At 53.6% G+C, this 23,307-nt stretch overlaps 2 protein-coding genes across 10 annotated transcripts; both read left to right on the plus strand.

The window, feature by feature from the left end:
* CD19 (CD19 molecule) lies at positions 1-5,784 on the plus strand. Of its 8 annotated transcripts, none has more exons than XM_006942207.4 (15): positions 1-161; positions 408-662; positions 976-1,161; positions 1,291-1,584; positions 2,600-2,707; positions 2,980-3,028; positions 3,312-3,400; positions 3,793-3,906; positions 4,041-4,145; positions 4,229-4,297; positions 4,404-4,463; positions 4,556-4,612; positions 5,119-5,211; positions 5,311-5,412; positions 5,569-5,784. In XM_006942207.4, the coding sequence occupies exons 1-14, from the start codon at positions 74-76 to the stop codon at positions 5,400-5,402; spliced, it is 1,659 nt and encodes a 552-aa protein (XP_006942269.2). In that variant the 5' UTR covers positions 1-73; the 3' UTR covers positions 5,403-5,412; positions 5,569-5,784. The 8 variants fall into 8 exon arrangements, with proteins under 8 accessions (XP_006942269.2, XP_044903759.1, XP_003998787.2 ...); XM_045047824.1 differs by having other exon boundaries at positions 5,584-5,784; XM_003998738.5 differs by having other exon boundaries at positions 4,407-4,463.
* Positions 5,785-13,048: 7,264 nt separating this feature from the next.
* Positions 13,049-23,209, plus strand: NFATC2IP (nuclear factor of activated T cells 2 interacting protein). 2 transcript variants are annotated; one of them, XM_045047695.1, is made up of 9 exons: positions 13,049-13,500; positions 14,165-14,237; positions 16,407-16,524; positions 17,359-17,439; positions 17,530-17,716; positions 18,914-19,058; positions 19,192-19,301; positions 21,144-21,240; positions 22,423-23,209. In XM_045047695.1, the coding sequence occupies exons 1-9, from the start codon at positions 13,114-13,116 to the stop codon at positions 22,587-22,589; spliced, it is 1,365 nt and encodes a 454-aa protein (XP_044903630.1). In that variant the 5' UTR covers positions 13,049-13,113; the 3' UTR covers positions 22,590-23,209. The 2 variants fall into 2 exon arrangements, with proteins under 2 accessions (XP_044903630.1, XP_023102277.2); XM_023246509.2 differs by lacking the exon at positions 22,423-23,209 and having other exon boundaries at positions 13,055-13,500; positions 21,144-22,063.
* Positions 23,210-23,307: the final 98 nt, after the last annotated feature.

Genomic DNA, 23,307 nt, shown 5'->3' on the forward strand with positions numbered 1-23,307 from the left:
GCCCCCCAGGCCCCCACCTGCCCCCAGCATCCACCGCGCGGCCAAGCTGGGTGCCCCGGGGAGCCTGGCCGCCATGCCACCTCCTCTTCTCCTCTTCTTCCTCCTCTTCCTCACCCCTGAGGGAGTCAGGCCCCAGAAAACACTGCTGGTGGAGGCTAAAGGTACGTCCAAAGGGTACAGATGGAAGGAGTTGGGGCTGGAAACTTGGGTCTGCCGGGGTGCCCTTGACCAAGTAACTATCCTCTCTGGATAGCCTTCATTTTATTATCTGTAAAACTCAGAGAGGGGTTGGAAGGACTCTGAGCTCATCCGCTTCCAGCTTGTGGGTTCACTGGGTTATCACCCAGTGCGAGGAATGAAGGGGGCTAAGAGTTCCTCTCTCTCTCTCTCTCTCTCTCTCTCCTCAGAGGGAGGCAAAGCTGAGCTGCCATGCCTCAAAGGTCCCTCAGATGGTCCCCCTGAGCAGCAGGCCTGGTTTCAGGGGGCTCAGTCAGAGCTGGACCCAGGTTCACAAGACCTGGGCATCCAGAAGGGGCCCCTGGGCCTCCAGCTCCTCATCTTCAACGTCTCTGACCAGATGGGGGGCTTCTACGTGTGCCAGCTGGGGCCCCCTTCTGAGCAGGCCTGGCAGTCTGGCTGGACAGTCAGCGTGGAGGGCAGCGGTGAGGTCTGGGCTAGGGCAGGGAGGGGTGGATGAGAAGAGGGAGGCCCCACGGATGGAGGATGGTCCGGCAGTGAAGACAGATTTGCAGGGAGGGGTCGGAGGGTCTGCGGGACAGGCACGCAGCTGGTTTTAGGTGGCTCCTAAAAACTCCTGTGGCTTCGTGACTTCCACCCTGAGCTGTTCCAGATGTCTTTCACTCTTGTCTGTCTCTGAGTTCCGTTTCTCTCTCTGGCTCTCTCTGGGTCTTTGTCCCTCTCTGTCTCTCTTCCTCTCCTGGATGTGTCTGTATCTGGTTCTGGGTCTTTTCCCAGGGGAGCTGTTCCGCTGGAATGCCTCATACCTAAATGACCCAGGCTGTGGCCTGGGGAACAGGTCCTCAGAGGGTTACCCCACAAGCTCCCAGCTGTACGTGTGGGCCAAAGGCCACCCTGAGATCTGGGAGACAGACCCTGACTGTGCCTCGCCCAGGGGCGGTCTGGACCAGAGCCTCAACCAAGGTAAGGTGCTGGGGAGATGCCAGGGAGTGGGGGTGCCAGGGAGGCGGGATGGTGATTGGGACCCGGAGGGTGCGCAGGGAGGAGACCCCAAGGATTACACTTTCCTAGCCTTGGCTCTCCCTGCCCCAGACGTCACCGTGGCCCCTGGCTCCACATTCTGGCTGCCCTGTGAGGTGCCCCCTGCCTCCGTGGCCAGAGGCCCCATCTCCTGGACCCTCGTGCGCCCCAAGAAGCATAACATCTCATTGCTGCACTTAAACCTGAGGGAGGATGCCCCGGTCAGAGAGATGTGGGTCCTAGACACCCTCAGGGGAGGGGCTGTTCTGTTGCTGCCCCAGGCGACCGCTCAAGATGCTGGCACCTATCATTGTTACCATGGCAACATGACCATCGAGATGCAGCTGAAGGTCACTGCCCAGTCAGGTAGAGTTTCTCCCAATTGTGGGGCACCCGTGTGGGGCTACTGGGAACAACTGGAAGCCAGTCAACCTTGGCGCCCCAACCTGAGAGCTAGTACCAGACTCTTCCCAAACCCCAGCTTCCATACTGAACACTGATTCCATCTCCGTCCCCCCTTGTTTCCAAATCACGACTTTTCTGGGTCTTCTCTTCCTACTGGTTGCTCCTTCCCATAAGCTTTGACAGGGTCCTCCTTCCTCCCCAGTCCTCACCGTTGGAGCTCTGAGGCCTCTTCTTGCACCGTCAGCACCCTCTCGTCCTGGTCTACCCATTCTTCCTGTTTGCCCTCCTCTACTCCCATGGGTCCTTAGGCCACCGTGCCTTAGTGACTCGATTCCGGGCTCCATACACCTCACACCCAGCCATTTCCTGGAACTGCCATTTGAGGTTCCACAGACACTGCAGGCTCAAAAGACACAAAGCCAAACCCCACATCTTCCTGGAGTGTAGTCTTTTGGGTGTCCCTGTGTAAGTGAAGGGCACTACCACCTGCCCACAGGCCAAAGCCAGGAACCTGGGTACCTTTCCTTTTCCTCACCCATCCATCAACCCAGTCACAAGCGCTCTGCCGATTCTGTCCCCCTTAATACAATCCTCCTGCGGTACCCCAACCACAGTTCTCAAACTCAGCCTCAACTTTCACTCCCATCACACTGTGGCTTCCCACCTCTAACCCTGTGAACTTGACTCTGTCCTTCACTTTGAAAATGACTGTCCTTAACATGCTCCCCTTAATCCTAACATAGAGTCTAACTATAGTCATGGTTTGTTCAATAGATTCTGCCCCAGGCCCCATGTCGGGCTCTGGGGCACAGTCTGTGACCTCAGAGGGAGGGAGAAGAGCTCTCCTTGTGGCTTGTGATTTTGAGGACCTGTGTCTTGCTCATGTTCCCAAGATTTACGGTCCTTTGAGGTCCCGAGGCTGGGAGGCAGGATGCCAGCCTGGGGCCCTCGTCTCATACCTGCTTCTCCCTATCAGTAAGACACTGGCTGCTGGAGGCTGGTGGCTGGAAAGTCCCCGTTGTGCCATTACTTTATCTGATCATCTGCCTGGGTTCCCTGGTGAGCTTTGTTCATCTTCGAAGAGGTGAGTCGTGTCCCCCAGCCCATCTGTCTAACCCACCCCATCTTCCTCAGGACAGCCAACACTGGCCAGTCTGACAACCAACCATCTTTCTCCCCTCGCATACCTTCCCCACAGGCCTCCAGTCCTGTCCCCAACTCCTCTAACCGCCCTCCAAAGTTACCGGGCCCCTTGGATTTTGAAGTCCCATCCCCTCCATGGACCCAAGTGGCCTCCCCGGTGCCCCGCAAAACTTCACCCTGCCTCCTCTGATCACTCCTCTTAACTCCCACCAGCCCTGATCCTCAGGAAGAAAAGAAAGCGAATGACCGATCCCACCAGAAGGTAATGATGCGAGCGCACCCGCAGTCTCCCATTCCTGCACTTTTGCTTTATGCTTTGCACTTACTGTTTCCTCTGCTCAGCACGTCTTTCCCCCTTCTCTACCGTTGAAATACTGCCCAAGCTTCAAAGCCCAGCTCCAAAGCTACCTCCTCTGTGAAGACCTCCTTGGAGTGATCCCAAACCCCTCAATAGGCTGTGCCAGAACACAGGAGCTAAACACAAGTGGCTACATCTTATCTTCCAACGGCCTGGCCTCACTGTGCAACTCCTCTTCCTTCGCCAGGTTCTTCAAAGTGACGCCTTCCCCGGGAAGCGGGGCGCAGAATCAGTACGGGAACGTGCTCTCCCTTCCCACGCCCACCTCTGGGACGGGTAGGAGGCACCGCCCGCTCTCTGACTCCTAGAACCCCACCCATTTTCCCCGGTCACTCCAATCCCCTGAGGGCCCGGCCTTCCCGAGCTCCGAGCGCCGCCTTCAGGAAAAAGCCCGCCCCCGGGCGCGGGGTCCCGCCCAGATTGGAGCCCCGCCCCTAGCGCCGTGGCGGTACCCCAGGGCTAATAGCCCCGCCCCCAGGACGCGGGCCCCGAGGTCCAGTTCCGAGAGCAGCAGCTCCCGGGAGTCGTAGGCCACGCCCCCTGCTGGCACAGCCTCCAGTGCCCCGCCGAGCCCGCAGCTTCCTCTCCTTTGCCCAGCCTCGCAGACCCTTAGCCTTGACCGCCCCCATCTCTTTTCTCCCGCCCCGTTACAACGTTCCTCCCGCCAGGACGCGCCCTAAGGTGGGCTGCAGGCCTGGGGGCCGCCGTCCAGTCGTACGGAAACCCGCGCAGCGACGTACAGGAGGTCGGAGCCGCGGGGCCCCGGAGCCCGCCACCAGCAGGTGATTGCGGGGCTGGGCAGGGGTCCCCACGTGGAGCGTGTGGGAGCGGTCTGTGTCAGGAAGAGTGGACCGGGGCCTGGAGCGGGGGGGGCGGGGGCTGTGACTCGGTTCCCACTTGTGTCCCCAAACCCCAGGCCCAGAAGAAGAGGAAGGAGAAGCCTATGAGGAGCCGGACAGTGAGGAGGGCTCCGAGTTCTACGAGAATGACTCCAACCTCGGGCAGGACCAGCTCTCCCAGGGTAAGACTGCGCTCCCCGCGGCTGCCCCACCTTCTCAGCGGCGGGCTCTGGGCCCTCGCTGGACCCCCTTCCTTCTCCACCAGATGGCAGCGGCTATGAGAACCCTGAGGACGACGCCTTGGGTCCCGGGGATGAAGACTCCTTCTCCAGCGGTCAGTTGGGGTCCTTGCGGGGCCTCAGCGACTTGGGAGGACCCAGAGGGCTGTGGCGCCCCTACAGGGCAGGAGTGGTCTCTGGAGTTCTCTTTTTTTCCTGCAGCAGCCGAGTCTTATGAGAACGAGGATGAAGAGCTGGCCCAGCCAGTCGCCAGGACAGCAGGTATGTGTGAGGATGGTCAGGGTAATGTGGGTGTGTGTGTGGAGGGGGTGACCTGGAGGCCAACAGGAATAACTTCCTTCTTCCTTCTCTAGATTTCCTGAGCCCCCATGGGTCTGCCTGGGATCCCAGCAGGGAGGCAACCTCTCTTGGTGAGAAATGGCTAGGGACCCTCCTGCCTTGCCCAGATTGGGTTGACCTGGCCTCAGCGCTGACTCCACACTCAACCTTGACCTTGACTCCGACCCCAGGCCTAATCCTGGTCTTAGATGGACTCCTAACCTTAACCTCCACCCCAATCCTGATCCCAGTATTTACCCCATCCCCAACTGTGAACATCAGCTCTGATCCCAATCTGATTCCAGCCTGGATTTTGACCTCCACCTCACTGCAGCCCCAGCGCAAACGGCAGCTTTGACCCCAGTTGTCTCTACAACCTCCTCATGACTGTGACTCTGACTTTGACTTCTTCCGGTTGGGTTCTTGACATGGATTATAATCTAATCCATACCTGACCGTAATCACTCCTTCCTAGTACCCACGGATCAAGCCTTCCACCTTCCTCTGCCTCTCAGATTCCCTCTGTATGTCAGGCCACACTTCCCTTCCCCAAGCCCCCAGCATGGCGCTAGGCCTCCCAACTCTCCTGCCCACGCAGGGTCCCAGTCCTACGAGGATATGAGAGGGATCCTGTATGCAGCCCCCCAGCTCCGCTCCCTTCGGGCCCAGCCGGGTCCTAATCATGAGGAAGGTGGGTGCTTCTCCTGCTGTCCCTGCTGTCCTCTGAGACTTACCCCCTCTCAGTCTACTCTGTCTCCACCTGTACCTTACTCCTCCCGGTCCTAATCAGATGCAGACTCTTATGAGAACATGGACAATCCCAATGGGCCAGAACCAGCATGGGGAGGAGGGGGCCGCATGGGCACCTGGAGCACTAGGTGATTCCTTCCAGGTGAGCTGGGAAATGCCCTCTAAGGAAGGGGGAGAAAGCGGGGGAGGAGTAGGGGTGGATGTGGTCCTCGGGGAGGGAGAGGGGAAAGGTTTCCCGAGGCCTGGGGTTCAGGGGAAGGGCTCCTGGAACCTCCTCGTCACCATTTCTTCTACATAGCCTGGGCCTCCTTAGGCCCCCGAGATCCATACTGGATTCTGAAATCTGGGACCCCAAGCAGACAGTGTCGACTTCTGGAGCAGCGTTGACTCGGATGTGTATATCTGTGTGTGTGAGCGCACGTGTGTGTGTGTGTGTGTGTGTGTGTGTGTGTGTGCACCAATGAAACTTTGGCTCCCTTTACTTACTCCAAATAAATTCAGTGACTTCTTCTAATCCTATGATGTAAATGCCCTTGTATGGGAGGGGGAGGGAAGGTGACGATGTGTGTACTCCCCTCTCGAATCCAGCAGAGGACGGAGAGCTGCATCCTGGGTACGATGGGGCCTTTTCCCTCCTGTGATTTGGCCTGCATCTGTTGCCCTCACTTGCCTGCCGCTCTCTTCATCCAGTTTAGCCACCATTCATTCAGCAGCTGGGGGTGCCCAGTGAAGAGAAAGCCATCCAGGAGTTGGCACTCATCGCTGACATGTACTGAGCATCTCCTGGGGTGCCCGGGTGGCTCAGTTGGTTAAGCGTCAACTTCGGCTCAGGTCATGATCTCATGGTTCCTGAGTTCGAGCCCCGCACTGGGCTCTGAGCTGACAGTTGGAGCCTACTTCAGATCCTGTCTCCCTCTCTCTCTGACCCTCCCCTGACCGCACGCACGCTCTTTCTCTCAAAAATAAATAAACATAAAAAAAAATTTACTGAGCATCTCCTATGTTCCAACACCAGTTAACTCATTTAATCTTTAAAAGTATTTTTTTTAACGTTTATTTATTTTTGAGAGAGCGTATGCACCTGTGCGCACGCACACGGGCACACAAGTGGGGGAGGGACAGAGACGGAGGCAGAGGAGCCCCGTGCCAGACTGGAGACCCAGTCCCTCTCCTGCTCCAGAAGGTTCAATGTGCTATAGAAGACTGACTAGCGTTTTCAGTACTTACACACTTTATTGCCAGAATTTCGCTTAATGTACCCGTTTTTTTCTTCGCAATGCCTTGTTATTTCGAGACCGTCTTCCTTCTTTATCTGTCAACCTTTACAACTTACTTTCTGTGTGTTAACACTATTATTCTGTGCCATGCATTGTGCTAATAACTGCTTTACAGGTAGCATCTCATTTTATCCTTACAACAATCCTTTGAGGGAGGGACGCTAAAATTATTCTGTTTACACCTGGGAAGCCTGAGTCATGGAGAAATTAAGTACTTCCTGCTAACTGACCTTAGGTAACTTACTTAAGTTCAGGGACCCTCAGTTTCCCCGACTGTCTAATAGCATTAGGGAGGGGGCATGGTGTGGTTACCATTATCTGTATAATGGGTTGAATTTCCCCATGGTGATGTCAAGGTCTCTTTGACTTCTTCATGTTTCTCCTGAGCTTCCTGGGCCCCACTGCCTGGGGGCCAGCAGTGACTTTTTCCCTCCACTGTCTGTTGGGTGACTTGCTTCCATTCTGCATCCCAGGGCCCGTGGGTGGATTTTTTTCTGTCTTCTGTGCCCAGCCCTTTCTCAGCTCCTGGTTTTGGGCAAGACACTCAGTTTCCTTTCTCTGCTGTCCCTGGGGCCTCAGCTTGACCTCTGTCCCCTTGTGGGTATGAAAACCCCAATCCTAGGGATCTCGGTGTCCCCGTGGAGTGCTAGACTTCAGCCGCCTCTCAGCATTGTGGCTTTGATTTCCTTCTTTATTTCAAGCACCAGGAAGATTGTGTTGCTGTTGAGCTCAGATATCTATTTTCAAAAGAAGAAGAAGGCGTGCCTTGGTGGTTCAGTCACTTGAGCATCTGACTTTGGCTCAGGTCATGATCTCATGGTTCATTAGTTCGAGCCCCAAGTCAGGCTCTGTGCTGACAGCTCAGAGCCTGGAGCCTCCTTCAGATTCTGTGTCTCGCCCTCTCTCTCTGACCCACCCAGCTCACACTCTGTCTTTCTCAAAAATAAACATCTAAAACAATTTTTTTAGGGGTGCCTGGGTGGTTCAGTTGGTTAAGTGGCCAACTTCAGCTCAGGTCATGATTTCGCAGTTCATGAGTTTGAGCCCCACGTTAGGCTCTGTGCTGATAGCTCAGAACGTGGAGCCAGCTTCAGATTCTGTGTCTCCCTCTCTCTGCCCCTCCCCTGCTTGTGCTTTGTCTCTCTCTGTCTCTTAAAAAATGAATAAACATTAAATTTTGTTTGATAAATAAAATTTTTTTAATTAAAAAAAAAAGAAGAGGGGTGCCTGGCTGGCTTAGTCAGTAGCGGACACAGCTCTTGATTACGGAGCCCCATGTCAGATGTAGAGATTACTTAAAAATAAAATATTTAGGGGTGCCTGCGTGGCTCAGTCGGGTGAGTGTCCGACATCAGCTCAGGTCATGATCTCATGGTTCGTGAGTTCGAGCCCCACACTGGGCTTTGCGCTGATAGGGCAGAGCCTGCTTCGGATTCTCTGTCTCCGTCTCTCTCTGCGCCTTCCCTGCTCATGCTTTCTCAAAAATAAACATTAAAAAAATTAAAAACAAAATCTTCAAAATAAAAGCAAACTTCCTATATCTTGCATAGTATATGTTTGGAGTGTGGGAGGTGGGATATGTACCTCCAGCATTACCTGGGGTATCCATTTTGGAATGGAGTTTCTGTGGCAAAGAAAAAAATGCAAGAATAAGAAATCCAGATCCAGCTCAGCCTTCAAACACCCACCTTACCCTTCAGTCAAAAGAAGCTCTCCAAATCGCCATAATCCCCACCCTTCCCTATTACCTTTCATCCACCTGCTTCAGTCCATTGAACTTTCCTGCCTGTGCCTGAAGCATTCGAGCACGTGACTCCGGGTAAAAACATCCTGCCTTCTCGAGGGCAAATCCATGCCGGGGTCTTCTCTGTGCCCCTGGTACCTAGCCGGGAGACGGCAAAGATCAGGAGCTCCAGAAATAAGTGGGGAAGGAGGAGTGAAGGGACAACGCAGGAAGCCCTGGGATTCAGAGCACACAGGCTGGAGCCGCTCCTGGGAAGTGTGGACAGAAGTTGGGAAACAGAGGAGTGCCACTTCCAGCCCAGTGCTCCAGAATTAGACCATCTGCTCTTTTCTCTTTCTTTTTTTTTTTTTAAACTTTTTAAATGTTTATTTTATTTATTTTGAGAGAGACAGAGAGAGAGAGAGAGAGAGAGAGAGAGAGAGAGAGCGCACAAGCAAGGGAGGGCCAGAGAGAGAGGGAGAGAGAGTGAATCCCAAGCAGTCTCCGTGCTCAGTGCAGAGCCTGACGCGGGGCTTGAACTCATGAACCTTGAGATCGTGACCTGAGCTGAAATCAATTTCAGATGCTTAACCGGCTTAGCCACCCAGGCACCCCCGGACTATCTGTTTTTGTTTTAAGTTTATTCATTTATTTAGAGAGAGAGAAATAGATCAGGGGAGGGGCAGAGAGGGAGCGCGAGACAGAGAATCCCAAGCAGGCTCTACGCTGTCAGCACAGAGCCTGACGGGAGGCTGGAACTCAGGAACCGTGAGATCATGACCTGAGCCCAAACCAAGAATGGGACGCCCAACAGACTGAGCCACCCAGGCGTCCCCCCTCCTCTTTTTTTAAAGGGTCAGACTATCTGGGTTTGCACCCTAGCTCACCCCTCTCTAGCTGTGTGACTCAAGCTCTGTGCTGTGGTTCGGAGGTCTGTAAAATAGCGGTGATTTACCTACCTTAATGTGTCTTAGATGTAAAGCTCATGACGGTTATATAGCAAGCATGCTGAATATTAATTATGATTCGGCATTTATTAGGGGCCTACCGTGTGCCCGGAGCCAGAGGGCACCAAGATCGTTTGCACGGAGGCTTCCTCCGGTGTAGGGCCTTGCCCAGGAGGAAGTCACACTCCAAAGCTTCTCCACATCCACAGGACCCAATTTTTTGGCAGGGGCTGGACGACTTATAGCTCTTGAACAAGGTTTGAGAAGAAGGAGGCTTGAGGGAAGTCCTCAGGTCTACCCTCTGCCTCCCTAGTTTGCAGTGGCCTCGAGGTGGGGCTCGAGGCTGGCCAAAGGGTTTCTGGTGCAATCTCTGTGCCCTCAGCCTGGCTACCAAGAGTGGCTGAAGATCTCCTGGGACTGCGAGGTCCTTGGAGTCCCGTCTACTGGGTCCGAGGTGCCTTTGTCCCCTGGTAGACAGCACCACCTGCTGGGTGTGTGTTTGTGTCTGTACTGTGTGTGCGGTGTGGCGCGGGTGAGGTGTCAGGGGCCATACGGTTGGAGGTGATGTGGGAGGTGTGAAGTGTCGCATGATGTCCAAGAGTTGCCAGTAAGGTAGATGTGTGGAGGATATGTAGCTCCCGAGGCGCACGATGCTGTCGGTGGGTGTGTTGGTGTGGAAAAACAAAAATCTTCTTCCAATGCAGAAACCCCCCACCCAGGTGATAGAGACAGAAAACAGACTTTATTACTGGAAGCATTAAACCAGAATGGTATGTACATTACAGATGTTAACCTTAAGAATAAAACCATTGGGGCGCCCGGGATGCTCCGTCGGGTGAGCGCCCGACTTCGGCTCAGGTCACGATCTCACTGCTCATGAGTTCGAGCCCCGCGTCAGGCTCTGAGCCGACAGCTCGGAGCCTGGAGCCTGCTTTGGATTCTGTGCCTCTGTCTCTCTCTGCCCCAACCCACTCGCATTCTGTCTCTGTCTCAAAAATAAATAAACGTTAAAAAAAATTATTTATTTATGTATTTTTTTCAACGTTTATTTATTTTTGGGACAGAGAGAGACAGAGCATGAACGGGGGAGGGTCAGAGAGAGAGGGAGACACAGAATCGGAAACAGGCTCCAGGCTCTGAGCCATCAGCCCAGAGCCCGACGCGGGGCTCGAACTCACGGACCGCGAGATCGTGACCTGGCTGAAGTCGGACGCTTAACTGACTGCGCCACCCAGGCGCCCCCAAAAATATTTTTTTTAAAGAATAAAACTGTTAAGGGCGCTCATCCGACTCTTGATTTTGGCGATGGTCATGATCTCAGGGTCATGGGAGCAAGCCCTGTGTTGGGCTACACACTGAATGTGGAACCTGCTTGTGATTTCCTCTCCCCCACTTCCTCTCTCACCCCTCCCTCGTGCTCATTCTCTCTCTCGGTCTGAAAAAAATAAATTAAAAATGAGAGTAACAGTGTCAGTTATTTTTTCCCAGCAGAAATAGGTTTATTCAGGAATAGCAGAGAAATACTACTTAAGACTTGTAAGCTCTGACAAAATTATATGTAAGGCTGGAGAGGAACCGCTGTTCTATAGAGGAAAAGAGGGGGCCTTGGGAGAATGGCTGTTACAAACAGAGTTCATTGGACTGAACTGGGGGTTCCAAGCATAGGGGCTTCTCATTGGCTGAGTTGTGCCAGTCTCACATTGACCCGGGCTCCTGCTGGGTGAGGAGAAAATCTCCTGCTGGGTAGGCTCTTGCCTCTTGCAAATACAACTTAAGTCTCTTGCTGGTTCTGGAAAAGGCTGTAAGGAGTGGTAGGATATGAGAGCTCCCCCACTCTGGCTTCCCAACTTCATTTTTTTTTTTTTTTTGTAAGCTCTGATGAGGGATAAAACAGAAAATGTTCAACTTTAGCCTGGAAGGCTGATCCAAAGCCTACATAATTCTGATGAGGCTAAAATACGTGCTGGCTGCTATATTCTTTTTTTTTTTTTTTTTTTTTTTTTTTTTAGTTTATTTATTTTGAGAGAGAGCGTGAGTGAGCACACACGCGACCTGGGAAGGGGCAGAGAGAGAGAGAGAGAGAGAGAGAGGGAGAGAGAGAATCCTAAGCAGGCTCCCCACTGTCAGCGAGTAGCCCCATGCTAGGCTCGAACTCATGAACCGTTAGATTATGACCTGAGCCGAAATCAAGACTTAGAAGCTTAACTGACTGAGCCACCCAGGTGTCCCACGGCTGCTACATTCTTAAAGGGTCTCATGACTGCCTGTACAACCTACCCGTAGTTAATATCGAACTGAATGATAAGAGAAATCTTGAGAGGTTTATGAGTAGAAATTCAAAGAAAACATTTATGATCTAATACTTGCATGTCCCCTCCCTCTTGAGCATTAAGCATATAACCGCCCGCTTCATACAGCAAAAGTGCAGTTCTTTCTGCCCACGGGTCTTGTCCCCTGCTATAATAAAGCACCTCTTTGCACCCAGAATATCTCAAGAATTCTTTTCTTGACCTGTAGGCTCGTGGCCCCACATCAAGTTCTACGACCAACCGTGGGGCTTGAACTCAGGACATGGAGATGGAGAGTCACGTGCTCTACCCACTAAGCTGGCCAGATGTCCCCCAACTTCATTTTGAATAAGGTGTTTTTGTTGTTGTTGTTGTTGTTTTCCTTCAGTTTCACACAAGCAATTCTACAGGTAGCTAAGCAGGTACAACCCCTTGTCCTGTTTTCAAGATAAAAATTTCAAAATCCGCCGTCTTTAGTCCTGTCTAGTTCATCCTAACTTTATTATGGTTTATTGGCTTATATCCAGGGGAGAAACAAGCTTCTCGCCTGTTACTGACCTGAGGTAGTTTAGTATATCATAGCAAGGCCCCCACCAAAGTGAGGCTGTTAATCCCTCTCCCAGGAACTGGGAGATCTGGATCTATCATCTATCGTTAGGAGGTTTGCATTTCAAAAAGATGGCTTTCAGCCCCCGGGAGTCCTGAGTTTTGAGACTTGCAAGAGGCTTATTTAGCCACAATAGAGATTTACAATCATTTTAAAAGGACGATGAAAGAAATTCTGAAACAAACGTGGGAGAGAGGGAAGTCACACCCCTTCTTTTCAACAGGGAGAATCAAGCCTCTCATTTTTCACTTGGATTTGTCCCACCAGGTGTTGTTTTCGAGGCGTGTTGTGCTTAGGTGTGTGCTGTGGGCGGGTGTTGCGCGAGGGCGTGTGTTGTGTTAACACTGCGCGTGAAGCCCGTCTGTGGGGGCAGTCGGGTGTGAGGGAGGGTATGTGTGATTATGTGTGATGTGGGAGGTGGTTCAGAGTTGAGTGGCGTTGAAGTGCTGGGCCGGGGTGTGTACCGGGTGGGTTCTGCACGGAGCAGGGGCGCGTGTGTCGGGTGGCGATGAGTGGAATTAGCCCACAACGTAGTTGCGGGAAACGATAACGGCGATAATGGAGAGGACTAAAGCTTGATTCCGCGGTTTCTAAAAATTCGGAGGCCGTCTTCCTTCACTTTGTAGTCGGAGGGCTTGAGGACTACAATTCCCAGGATGCCCCGCTCGCTCACCAACCAGGAACACGCGTCGATTTAATGGGCGGGCCTGGAGTGGGCTGGTCAGGAAGAGAGGCAGACGACCAATGGGCGAGCCGGAACGAATCGAAAGCCACGCTGATTGCGCCGAGGCTGATTGGAATCTTTGGCGCCTTGGTTTCAGTGGTGGATGCATGGTGGGCGGATGTAGCGACCAATGAGAAGGCGGGGAGGAGGAGCCAAGGGGTGTGGGCAGGGAGAGGTGTTGACTAGCAGACGGTTTACCCAATGAGGAGCGCAGGTCGCTGAAGGGGGCCGGGCGAGGCGTCTAGAGGCGGTGGACTGTGGTCGGCTGGTGTGTGCCATGGCGGAGCCGGTGAGGAAACGGGGCCGCCGATCCCGGGGCGGCGGTGTCGGCCGAGGGGCTCGCGGGTCCCGGGGCGGCCGGGGCCGGCGTCCTCGCGTCCCTCGGTCTCCAGGCCGGCCCACCCTGGACTCGGTGTTTGTGGACTTGGTCAGCGACAGCGACGAAGATATCCTGGAGGTCGCAACAACGCGCAGCGCTGCGGACTCGGTCGAAGTCCCTCACCCGGAGCCCCCAGTGCCGGCTGCCCCCCGGGACGACAGCGACAGTGACAGCGAAGGGGCGGACGCACCGCCCGCCGGAGCCCCGCGGGCCCCGGTCAGGCGGCGGCGGCGGCTGCTGCTGGATCCGGGGGAGGCACCGGTTGTTCCGGTGTACTCCGGGAAGGTGCAGCGCGGTCCCCGGGAGGGCTAACGCAGAAGGGCTGGGTCTAGGGACTGCTCAGATTAGGCTTCTGGGATTGGTCTTGGGGGACTAAACGGACGCGGGAGTTGGGGCCTTGGAAGCAGAGAGATGCAGGGTTCCTGAGGTTTCTGCAGTTTGGAGAGGTGAAGAGGTTTGGAGTGTGTTAGGAGTTTGGGATTCCCGGGAGCTGGAGTGTCAGAAGCAGAGAGAGGCTAAGGGGCCGGGATCCCTTATGCCTCTGAGAGGGGCTGGCAGGACCTGGGGCTGGGATTTGGGGCATGTTGGGTTTTGAGGTTGGGGCCCATTGCTAAAGGATCCAGGAAGCTGGGGTCATGGAAGTTCAGAGAAGACTGGGGACTCCAGGAAGCTGGGTCCCCTGGTGGGAGGGTGAGCTAGGAAGCTGGGATTCCCCAGGATTCCAAGGTAGCAGGATGGCTGGCAACCTAGTAAGGGCGTAAAAGAAAAACTAATGCCTTAGGGAAAGGGCTTGTAGCGGTAAGGGTACTCTAATTTGGATCTTGTGGAAGCTGGGCTCCTAACTCGCCCAGAGAGGACTTGGACTTGAGAGCTGGAGGACGGGATGAGTCATCCTGTTTCCCTTTCAGTAGAGGGAGGACTTGGGACTGATTCACTTTTGTCTTTACAGGTGAAAAGCAGCCTTCATCTCATCCCAGATCACCTGTCCCTCCTGAAACTCTGTCCTCCAGAAGCTGAGGAAGGTAGGGGCAGACTTCCAGAGAGGAGCCCAGTGCTGGCCTCTCTGAGGAAGCTTCCTGGAGTTTACATCTCTGCGGTTGATTATTATTCTTTTTAATGTTTGTTTATTTTTAAGAGGGAGAGAGAGCGTGAGCAGGGGAGGGGCAGAGAGAGAGGGAGACACAGACTCCGAAGCAGGCTCCAGGCTCCGAGCTGTCAACACAGAGCCCGACGCGGGGCTCGAACTCACAGAACGTGAGATCATGACCTGAGCCGAAGTCGGCCGCTTAACCGACTGAGCCACCCACGGACGCCAGAAATTCCCAGGCGCTCCTGCGGTTCATCTTTTTCCTGAGGCTCAAGGGAAAGGCATGACTCCTTCAACCTAGCCAGACAAAAGCTTCTGTCCTGAAATGAGATGAGTGTTCACCAGGAGGCACAGAAAGGGCTGTCAAACTGCCCTTCCCCCAGCCTGATAGGCACAAGAGTGTGCTAATCTCCAGATTTCTAGGCCATCTCCAGAGATTCTGATTCTGTGTTCCTGGGGGCAGGGGAGGAGGAGGGGTTGAGAATCTGTAACATCTTGGTACATCTGCAACAAGTTCCTTGGGAACACTCTGGAGCCAGCATGGTGTTCTTTGAATCTTATCAGAACTGGTCCTCCCTCAGTGATGTGATGTTTTGCGAACCACCCAAAGGCAGTGAATAGGAGTCAAGTTTAATGAGGAAGGGATCCAGTGGGCAAATGCAGACCTTGGGCCAGGCCTTCTCTACCGGGAGCAAGTATGGTAGGGTGATCAACAGCTGACTTAGGAACCAGCTGGCCTGGGTTTGAATCTCAGCTCTACCTTTTAGTAGCTGTGCGACCTTGTTTCGTCACCAGAAAACTAGGGGTAATAGTGGTCCTACGCCAGAGGATTTGGGTGAGAATTAATTAGAGAGTATACATAAGGAGCTCTCTCTTGGGCTACATGTATGGTTAGGACGGTACCTGGAACGTAGTCGTGCAAAGGTACCTCTGTCCTTGCTGCTTCAAATGTAGGCCCAGGTGCGCCAGGCGTCTCCCGGGAGCTTGGCAGAAATGCAGAATCTCATGTGTCTACCGGCTGCCACAGTTATCGAGGACAGAGTTGCTCAGCCTTGACCTTACTGACATTTGCACTGAGTAATTCTTTGTGGGGACCTGTCCTGTGCATTGTAGGATGTGTAGCAGCATTGTGACCTCTACCCACCAGGGGCCAGCGTCACACACTCCGACTCCCTCCGCCTCCTCATCATGACAACAAAAATTGTCTCGAGACATTGCCACATATCCCTTGGGAGGCCAAATTGCCTCTGGTCGAGAACCACCGATCTAGGATGTATTATCACTGCTTTGTTTTTGCAGGGTTTATTTATATGGTTAATGATGATCTTTGGTTAATGGCAAACAAATGAAAAAAGAGCTTCTGTGTTCTAGAATAAACCTCTAGTTTCCTGTTATAAGGAGTTGTAGTTAAATTGAGTGAGTAAAAAAAGATACTAAGTATTACAGAGATATGACAAAATGTGGTAATCATGCTCACATGGAAGAAATTTGAGAAACTTGGGCTCAGAGGGCCTATACTGCTCCGTACCTCCCTGTGCCATGCCGCCTCCTGCCCCATACCTACGTGGTCTGTCTATGCCCATCCAATCCAGTACAGGAAGAAAATAAGAGGAACAATTAAAAAAAAAAATCATCCTTTGCCAACATCTGGTTTGAAGTTTGTTCTGTCACATACACGGTAGTATGTGCATGTGTCATAAGGAACACGTGTGTATTAAGTAAATAACATATTTCCTAGATCGTGCGTATTTTATATGTGGGCGGCGTGTGATCAAAAAAGGAGATTAAGTTAATCATAACTTAGTTGGAGTGGCCCACCTTCCGATCGTCCCCACTTCCGTGCCGGCTCGTGCCTTAGCATGAGGTTCAGCCACCTCCGCTCATAGTTTTCTCTGCACCAGGCATTTCCCTATGACTCCTGCCCCTTGAGCACTTTCCCAGCATAATTGTGTGTGTGTGTGTGTGTGTGTGTGTGTGTGTGTTTCTTGGGACCCCTCAGTCTCCAGCTTTCTCGGGACCTTGTGAAGCCCCTGACTTGCCTCTCCTTGGCCTCTCGCTGCCCTCTCTTAGCCTACCCCTTCCACTTGTCCTCCTTTGTTCCCAGAGGCCGATATGGCAGATTGTAGCAGTCCGCTTGCTGAAGATGCCCCGTTTCCAGATTCGCCCTGGAAGAAGAAGCTGAGGAGTAGAGATGCAGAAGAGAAGACAAAGGAGGCGTTTCTGTGAGTGAGGCTGGGGCACTGGGACCCCAGGAGCAGAAGGGGAGCCGGAGGCGTGGGCTGAGGTGGGCAGGATCCTTGGGTGGCTCCTGAAAGGGTAAGGAGAAGGGATGGAGGGAGTCTTGAGGCTCAGGGAGGAATGAAGTTGTTTTTTTGTAAACATTTTTTTTTTTTCAACGTTTATTTATTTTTGGGACAGAGAGACAGAGCATGAACGGGGGAGGGGCAGAGAGAGAGGGAGACACAGAACCGGAAACAGGCTCCAGGCTCTGAGCCATCAGCCCAGAGCCTGACGCGGGGCTCGAACTCACGGACCGCGAGATCGTGACCTGGCTGAAGTCGGACGCTTAACCGACTGCGCCACCCAGGCGCCCCGTAAACATTTTTTTTAAAGTTTATTTACTTATTTTAAGTAGGGGAGGGGCAGAGAGAGAGAGGGGAACAGAAGATCCGAAGTGGGCTCTGTGCCGACAGCGGACAGCCCTATGGGGGGCTCGAACTCACGAACTGGGAGATCGTGACCTGAGTCGAAGTCACACGCTTAGCCAACTGAGCCACCCAGGCGCCCCAAGGAAAGCAATTTACCTTAAAAATTAAGGCATTTTCCTTGCTAATATTTGGGTCCCGTGGGTATACAAATGATGGCTCAGGTTTTCTCTGACTTTACCTCCCCGTGTCCACAGGATGATGTCACTGGAAGGTGTTCCCTCTTGATAATCCACTTCCCCATGTTGGTGCCCAGGACCAAAGAGCTACCTCCTTGGTAGCTCAGGAGGAGACACATGGGACTGGGGTCCCTTCCTCTTCCTCCGTCCCAGCCCTCGCTTCTCTTTGTAGGTTTCAAGACACCTCTCCTTTGTCTCCGCCTCCTCCGAGAACCAAAAGCAGGAAGCATACTCGGGCACTCCAGAAGTTAAGGTACCAAGGGCAGGGGGCTCGCCGGGGTAGAGAGGGGCGGTTTGGTGGGTGGCCCGCCCTGGCTGACCCACCGTCCTTCCTGCACCCCAGGGAGGTGAACAAACGCCTGCAAGATCTCCGTTCCTGCCTGAGTCCCAAGCAGTGCCAGGGCCAAGATCACCAGAACCAAGAGGATGAGGTGGTCCTAGTGGAGGGTCCCACCCTTCCATCGAGCCCCCGGCTCTTCCCACTGAAAATCAGGTGCCGGGCTGATGTGATCAGGTTGCCCATGAGGATGGTAAGTGCCTGAAGGGCCGTGGGAGAGGGATCCCCGGAGCTGCCTGTGGGCGAGTGTGGTGTCAGGGCAGAAGGGACCGTGTCTTGCTTTCCCCATCCAGCCAGTGCCCTTCCAGGTTCCCCGCCCCCCCCCCCCCCCCCCCCCCCACGTCTTGGGTTCGCTCTTCCCTTTGTCTCCATTGTCTTTCCCTCACTCTCTCTTCTCCAGCAAACTTCCCACCCACCCTTCAAGGCTCCACTTAAGCCTCCTGAGAAGCTTTGCTTGGTAGCCCCCTCCTCCGTTCCTTCCCTCGGACCCCGTGCTGCCCCTTGGTGCCTGCTTTTTTTTTTTTTAATTTTTTTTTAACGTTTATTTATTTTTGAGACAGAGAAAGACAGAGCATGAACAGGGGAGGGTCAGAGAGAGGGAGACACAGAATCTGAAACAGGCTCCAGGCTCTGAGCTGTCAGCACAGAGCCCGACGCGGGGCTTGAACTCACGGACTGCGAGATCATGACCTGAGCCGAAGTCGGCCGCCCAATCGACTGGGCCACCCAGGCGCCCGTGGTGCCTGCTTTTAAACTGTGTTAGTCACAGATGTCACCCGTTCACTCTGAGCTCCCCCAGCTTCCTGGTGGAAACGACTATTTTTGTAGGGATGAGCCCAATTCCAAAACAAGAGTGACAACAGAAATAACCATTTATTGAGCAGCAGCGACGTGTCAGGCAAGCAGCGAAGCCAGGCCTTGCGAACACGCAGCTCATGGCTTTTATCGACAGCGCGTCTTACTTTTTTTGTCTCGTGGACGCAGAATGCTTTTCAGACGTGTGTTCGTTGCCACCCACCTCAATGAGTGATTTCATCCCAAGGACCAGTTGCCTGGCTTCTCTTAAATAGGAAGGAGTAGTTGCACTGGCCTATGCTCCCACACGGCACCCATCAGCCAGAGCTGGGGACAGCTGGCCTGTTAGAGGGGGCGTATGAGATCCAGTTTGCCGCATTCCCCACCCCTGCCCTTTTCCCACAGCTGCTTCATTTCTTTGTGTTACCTCCCCGAACCCCATATGGACGTGACTTTATTCTGTACTTTGCCAGGTAAATCTATGGGACTCCCAGCTGAGGAGCTCAGCGGGTAGCAAAGGCCAGAAACGTGGTGGGGGAGGGGGGGACGGGGCACGTCAGGAGGTGGCCTCCTTTGCTTCTTGTCCCCTCGCCAGTCGGAGCCCCTACAGAGTGTGGTGGACCACATGGCCACCCATCTCGGGGTGTCCCCAAGCAGGATCCTTTTGCTCTTCGGAGAGACAGAGCTGTCCCCTACTGCCACTCCCAGGACCCTAAAGCTTGGAGTGGCTGACATCATTGGTGAGAGGAAGGCAGGGAGGTGGAGCCTTGAGGAGGCTTTGGCCACAGGGAGGGGATAGAGGAAAAGGCCCAGAGGGGGCCCTGCTTCCGGTCCCCCCCCTTAAGCCTGGCTTCCCGATCCTGCCTCCCACAGACTGCGTGGTGCTAGCAAGTTCTCCGGAGACCTCAGAGATGTCCCGCCTGCTCCAGCTGCGGGTGCAGGGCAAGGAGAAACACCAGATGCTGGAAGTCTCGCTGTCTCCGGTGAGTGGGAGAGATGGCTGTCCGGGCCCCTCACCCTTTCCTCTGCCGACCGTGTCTCTCTGGTCGGTTACCAGCGGGTGGCTCCCCCCGAGTCCCGAGCAGTTTGGGTTCCTAGAGAGTGGGGAGAGCCCACTGTTCAGCTTGGCTCCCCCTCGTGCTGGGAACCTCTGCTCTAGTCTCCCGACTCCTGCTTAAAATGGAAAGGACCCTTGGACGGTAACCAATGAAACAGAACAACAGCGCCAGGCTTCTGAGTGACAGTCCCCACGCTAGAGATAATTAACTTCCCAGTCAGGGTGTTGGTGAACTTCACGGTGACATTGCATGGAAACCCCTGTCGCTGCCCTCATTTAACACATAGGGACACGGGCCTAGAGAGGCGGGATAATTTGCAGTGTCTGTTCCTGGGGCTGCTGTAGCAAAACGCCACAAACCGGGTGGCTTAAAACCACCGTATTCTCACACGGTCCTAGAGGCCAGGAGTCGAAGCTGAGTGCTCAGCAGGGGCCGTGCTCTGAGGCTCCGGGCAGAAACGCTTCTTGCTTCTTCCTGACTCCTGGAGGCAGCCGCCGGTCCTGGGCACTCCTTGGCCTGCAGCTGCGCCCGCCCCCTCCCTCAGTGTCTGCCTCTGTCGTCGCGGGGTGTCCTCCCTGTGTGTCTCTGCCTGTGTGTTTTCTTGCAAGGATGCCAGACGCTGGTACCCACCCTCAGCGAGTGTGCCCTTGACTTCACCTGATTACATCCGCAAAGGCCCTGTTTCCCATCTGGAAATGGGAAATGGTCACATTCACACTTACCAGGGCCCTTGCCCAAGGTCACACGTGAGCCGAGTGGGAGAGCCTGGCCTGCAGCTCGGGCCATCCTCACTCTAGGATCTGGGCTGTCTTCTTCACTGCAACAGACGCCCCCATTGGTAGGTGAGGAGCTTGGGGCTTGCAGAACCCACCGGACCCGGAGCCTGCAGCCTAAGCCTTAGCCTCTGTGGCCCGGTCCCCTAGAGAGGGACCGGGCTGTGCTAGCTTCTCTGTCCACTCGCCTTCCCCTCCGTGGGTTCTGACTTGATTTGTCCCCTTGTCCTCTCTGTCCTGAGTCCTCTGTCCATCTCTATGAGTTCTCAGCCCCTCTTTTCAAATTCTTTTTTTCTTCAGATTTTTTTAAATTAAAAATTTGTAATGTTTATTAATTTTTTATTAATTGTGAGGTTTTTTGTTTTTTTAATGCTTATTTATTTTTGAGGGAGAGAGCGAGCGAGAGACAGAGCATGAGCAGAAGAGGCAGAGCGGGAGACACAGAATCCAAAGCAGGCTCCAGGCTCCAAGCTGTCAGCACAGAACCTAATGTGGGGCTCGAACTCACAAACCGTGAGACTGTGACCCAAGCCGAAGTCAGACGCTCATCCGACTGAGCCACCCAGGCAACCCGTTAAAGATTTTATTTTTATTTTTTTATTTTTTATTTATTTTTATTTTTTTTTTCAACGTTTTTTATATTTATTTTGGGACAGAGAGAGACAGAGCATGAACGGAGGAGGGGCAGAGAGAGAGGGAGACACAGAATCGGAAACAGGCTCCAGGCTCCGAGCCATCAGCCCAGAGCCTGATGCGGGGCTCAAACTCCCGGACCGCGAGATCGTGACCTGGCTGAAGTCGGACGCTTAACCGACTGCGCCACCCAGGCGCCCCTAAAGATTTTATTTTTAAGTCACCTCTACACCCAACATGAGGCTCAACCCCTTGAGCAAGCGTCACATGTTCTATTGACTGAGCCGTCCAGGCACCCCCTCCCCTCCCCTCCACCCCATCTTTTCGAATTCTTACATCCATTTTTTTCTTCTCTGTCCAGGATTCTCCTCTCAAGACCCTCATGTCCCGCTACGAGGAGGCCATGGGACTCTCAGGCCACAAGCTCTCCTTCTTCTTTGATGGGACAAAGCTTTCAGGCAAGGAGCTGCCCGCTGATCTGGGCATGGAATCTGGGGACCTCATCGAGGTCTGGGGCTGAAACCCCGCGCCCTGTTTTGACGTGCCGCCTGGACTTGGGGGAGGACAGCTGCCCCTTTTGGCCCTGTATGGGCTTATCTTTAAGCTGAAGCAAAATCTAGCAGCGAACTTTGACCCCCTCTCCCGTTGACCCTGGTTTCAAGCCGTTAGTTACTTGGTTAGTTGTGTGGTTCTTGCCGTCCTGGGTGGACTGTGGCTCCGCCCACTGGGTATGCTGCGTTCGCAGCCCCCCAGGACACGGGGAAGGTATCCCTCACTCCCACCGAGCCCCTTTCCTTCCTGGAAATGTTTTTATGCAAATGTTTTTATGCAAGTGCTCCTATTTAGAGCGAGTGGGAATAAACGAGGGGTGGGTGTGGATTCCAGGCCTGGGATGTCTGGGAGCTGGGACCAGCAGTGGCCCCAGGGGGCTAGCAGGTAAAGTTTGAGGCACCTACACGAGTGTGGTTCCCCGGCCTGCAGGAAGATAAATGGTCCAGGCCCCACACGCGCTCACTTAAGCCCAGGCAGACAGGGTCTAGTGGATCCTCAGCTTTGGATGTCTTCCTCACCCCAGGACCCTTTATAGGCACCTTCCTGAGGCACACACGTTGTTTAAGACAAAACTGAACACCTCGAGCTCTTTTTGTTTGGATCTCCCGATGCTAGTCCACGAAAGGCTTCTCTGGTTTTACGGCTGTCTCTTCCCTGCTCATGCCAGCCTAAGCACCCATTCGAGTGTGCGGATCGCGCGTCTTTGAATACAAACGCATCCTCCTAAGACGCACTGATGTGTGTGTTGAATACACTTTTGCCACGTGCGGTAGCGCCGTGCTGTAGCTCTCTTCCTCACTCAATACGTGGTGCTTATTCTACGTGGGATTCATCGCTCGAAGGGCTCGTTGGTGTTCCTCAGGGGGCCTCGGCCGCATCTTATACGTTCATGGGTCTCCTTCCGCGCTTGCGTGGCAGGTTCTCCAACATAAGCCCCCAGGATGGGATTACGGGGCGGACGGGTTCATTTCCCTGTGGTTCTACCAAATTTTTCTCACGAACGGCCACGGAGCCTCCCCCTGGAAGGTCCCCGTTTCTCCTCATCCTCACCAGCTCTTGTTACTGCCCTGCTTTCCAACTTTTGCCAGCCCGTGGGGAGGAAAGTGGTGCCGCGTTTCGACGCACATCCATCCGCTCACCGGCACTTCCGGGAATTTCTTCGCACGTGCCCCGCAGCCTTTCGGGCTCCCTTTCTGTGCGCTGCCGTGACCGCTGCCGACGGCTCGAGGACCGGCGCTCGCGCTTCATTCTTTAGGGGTGTCCTTCACCGAACAGAAATTCTCAGTTTGGATGTTACGTGCGTGAACTATTTTGTCGTATCATTTGTTGCTTTTTGATTTCTTATTTAAAAGTCGTTTAGATATTTTACATTTTCTGCTCTTGGCCCCTTAGTTTGCCCTTGCACGTTTCGGCCACTAAGTAGGGCCGAGGTCCGGCCATCACACCCCGCGATGCACGTCGGCTGGCCTCTGTTCTGTGTGGGCGAACATTTGTTCGCATCGGCTGATTCCGGGCTGAATATTGAATATTACTTTTAAACGATTTGCATTCAACTTCGCCTATGAGATCCAGGTTTTATTTTCACCACAGAATGAGCCAGACTTCTCAGCGCTGTCTACTAATAAAGCCATTAATTTGCCACTGATACGTGGTATCATTCTGACAAAAGTATGTCACCTTCTAAAAACTTCTTTTGTTGGAATGCGGCATTCCTTTGACCTTATAATGTGAGAAAAATAGAAGCCTCTATAACATTGAGATAATCCACGATATGGCATAACTCACTTTTTTCAGATCTCATTTTGTCCATTAATACGTTTGGACACGTTAAAATTGTGTATTCGGCCTTAACAAAATAAACGGGAGTACATTCACCTTGCGTCTCCTTGAGGGTTTCTGTCTTTGTAAACCCCCCCGCCCCCCCCCAGGACCCCCCACTACAGCCCCTGTGACAGTCCATTAGTTGTCACCTT

The sequence above is a fragment of the Felis catus genome, chromosome E3 (genome assembly GCF_018350175.1).
Source record: "Felis catus isolate Fca126 chromosome E3, F.catus_Fca126_mat1.0, whole genome shotgun sequence".
NCBI classification, from domain to species: Eukaryota; Metazoa; Chordata; class Mammalia; order Carnivora; family Felidae; genus Felis; species Felis catus.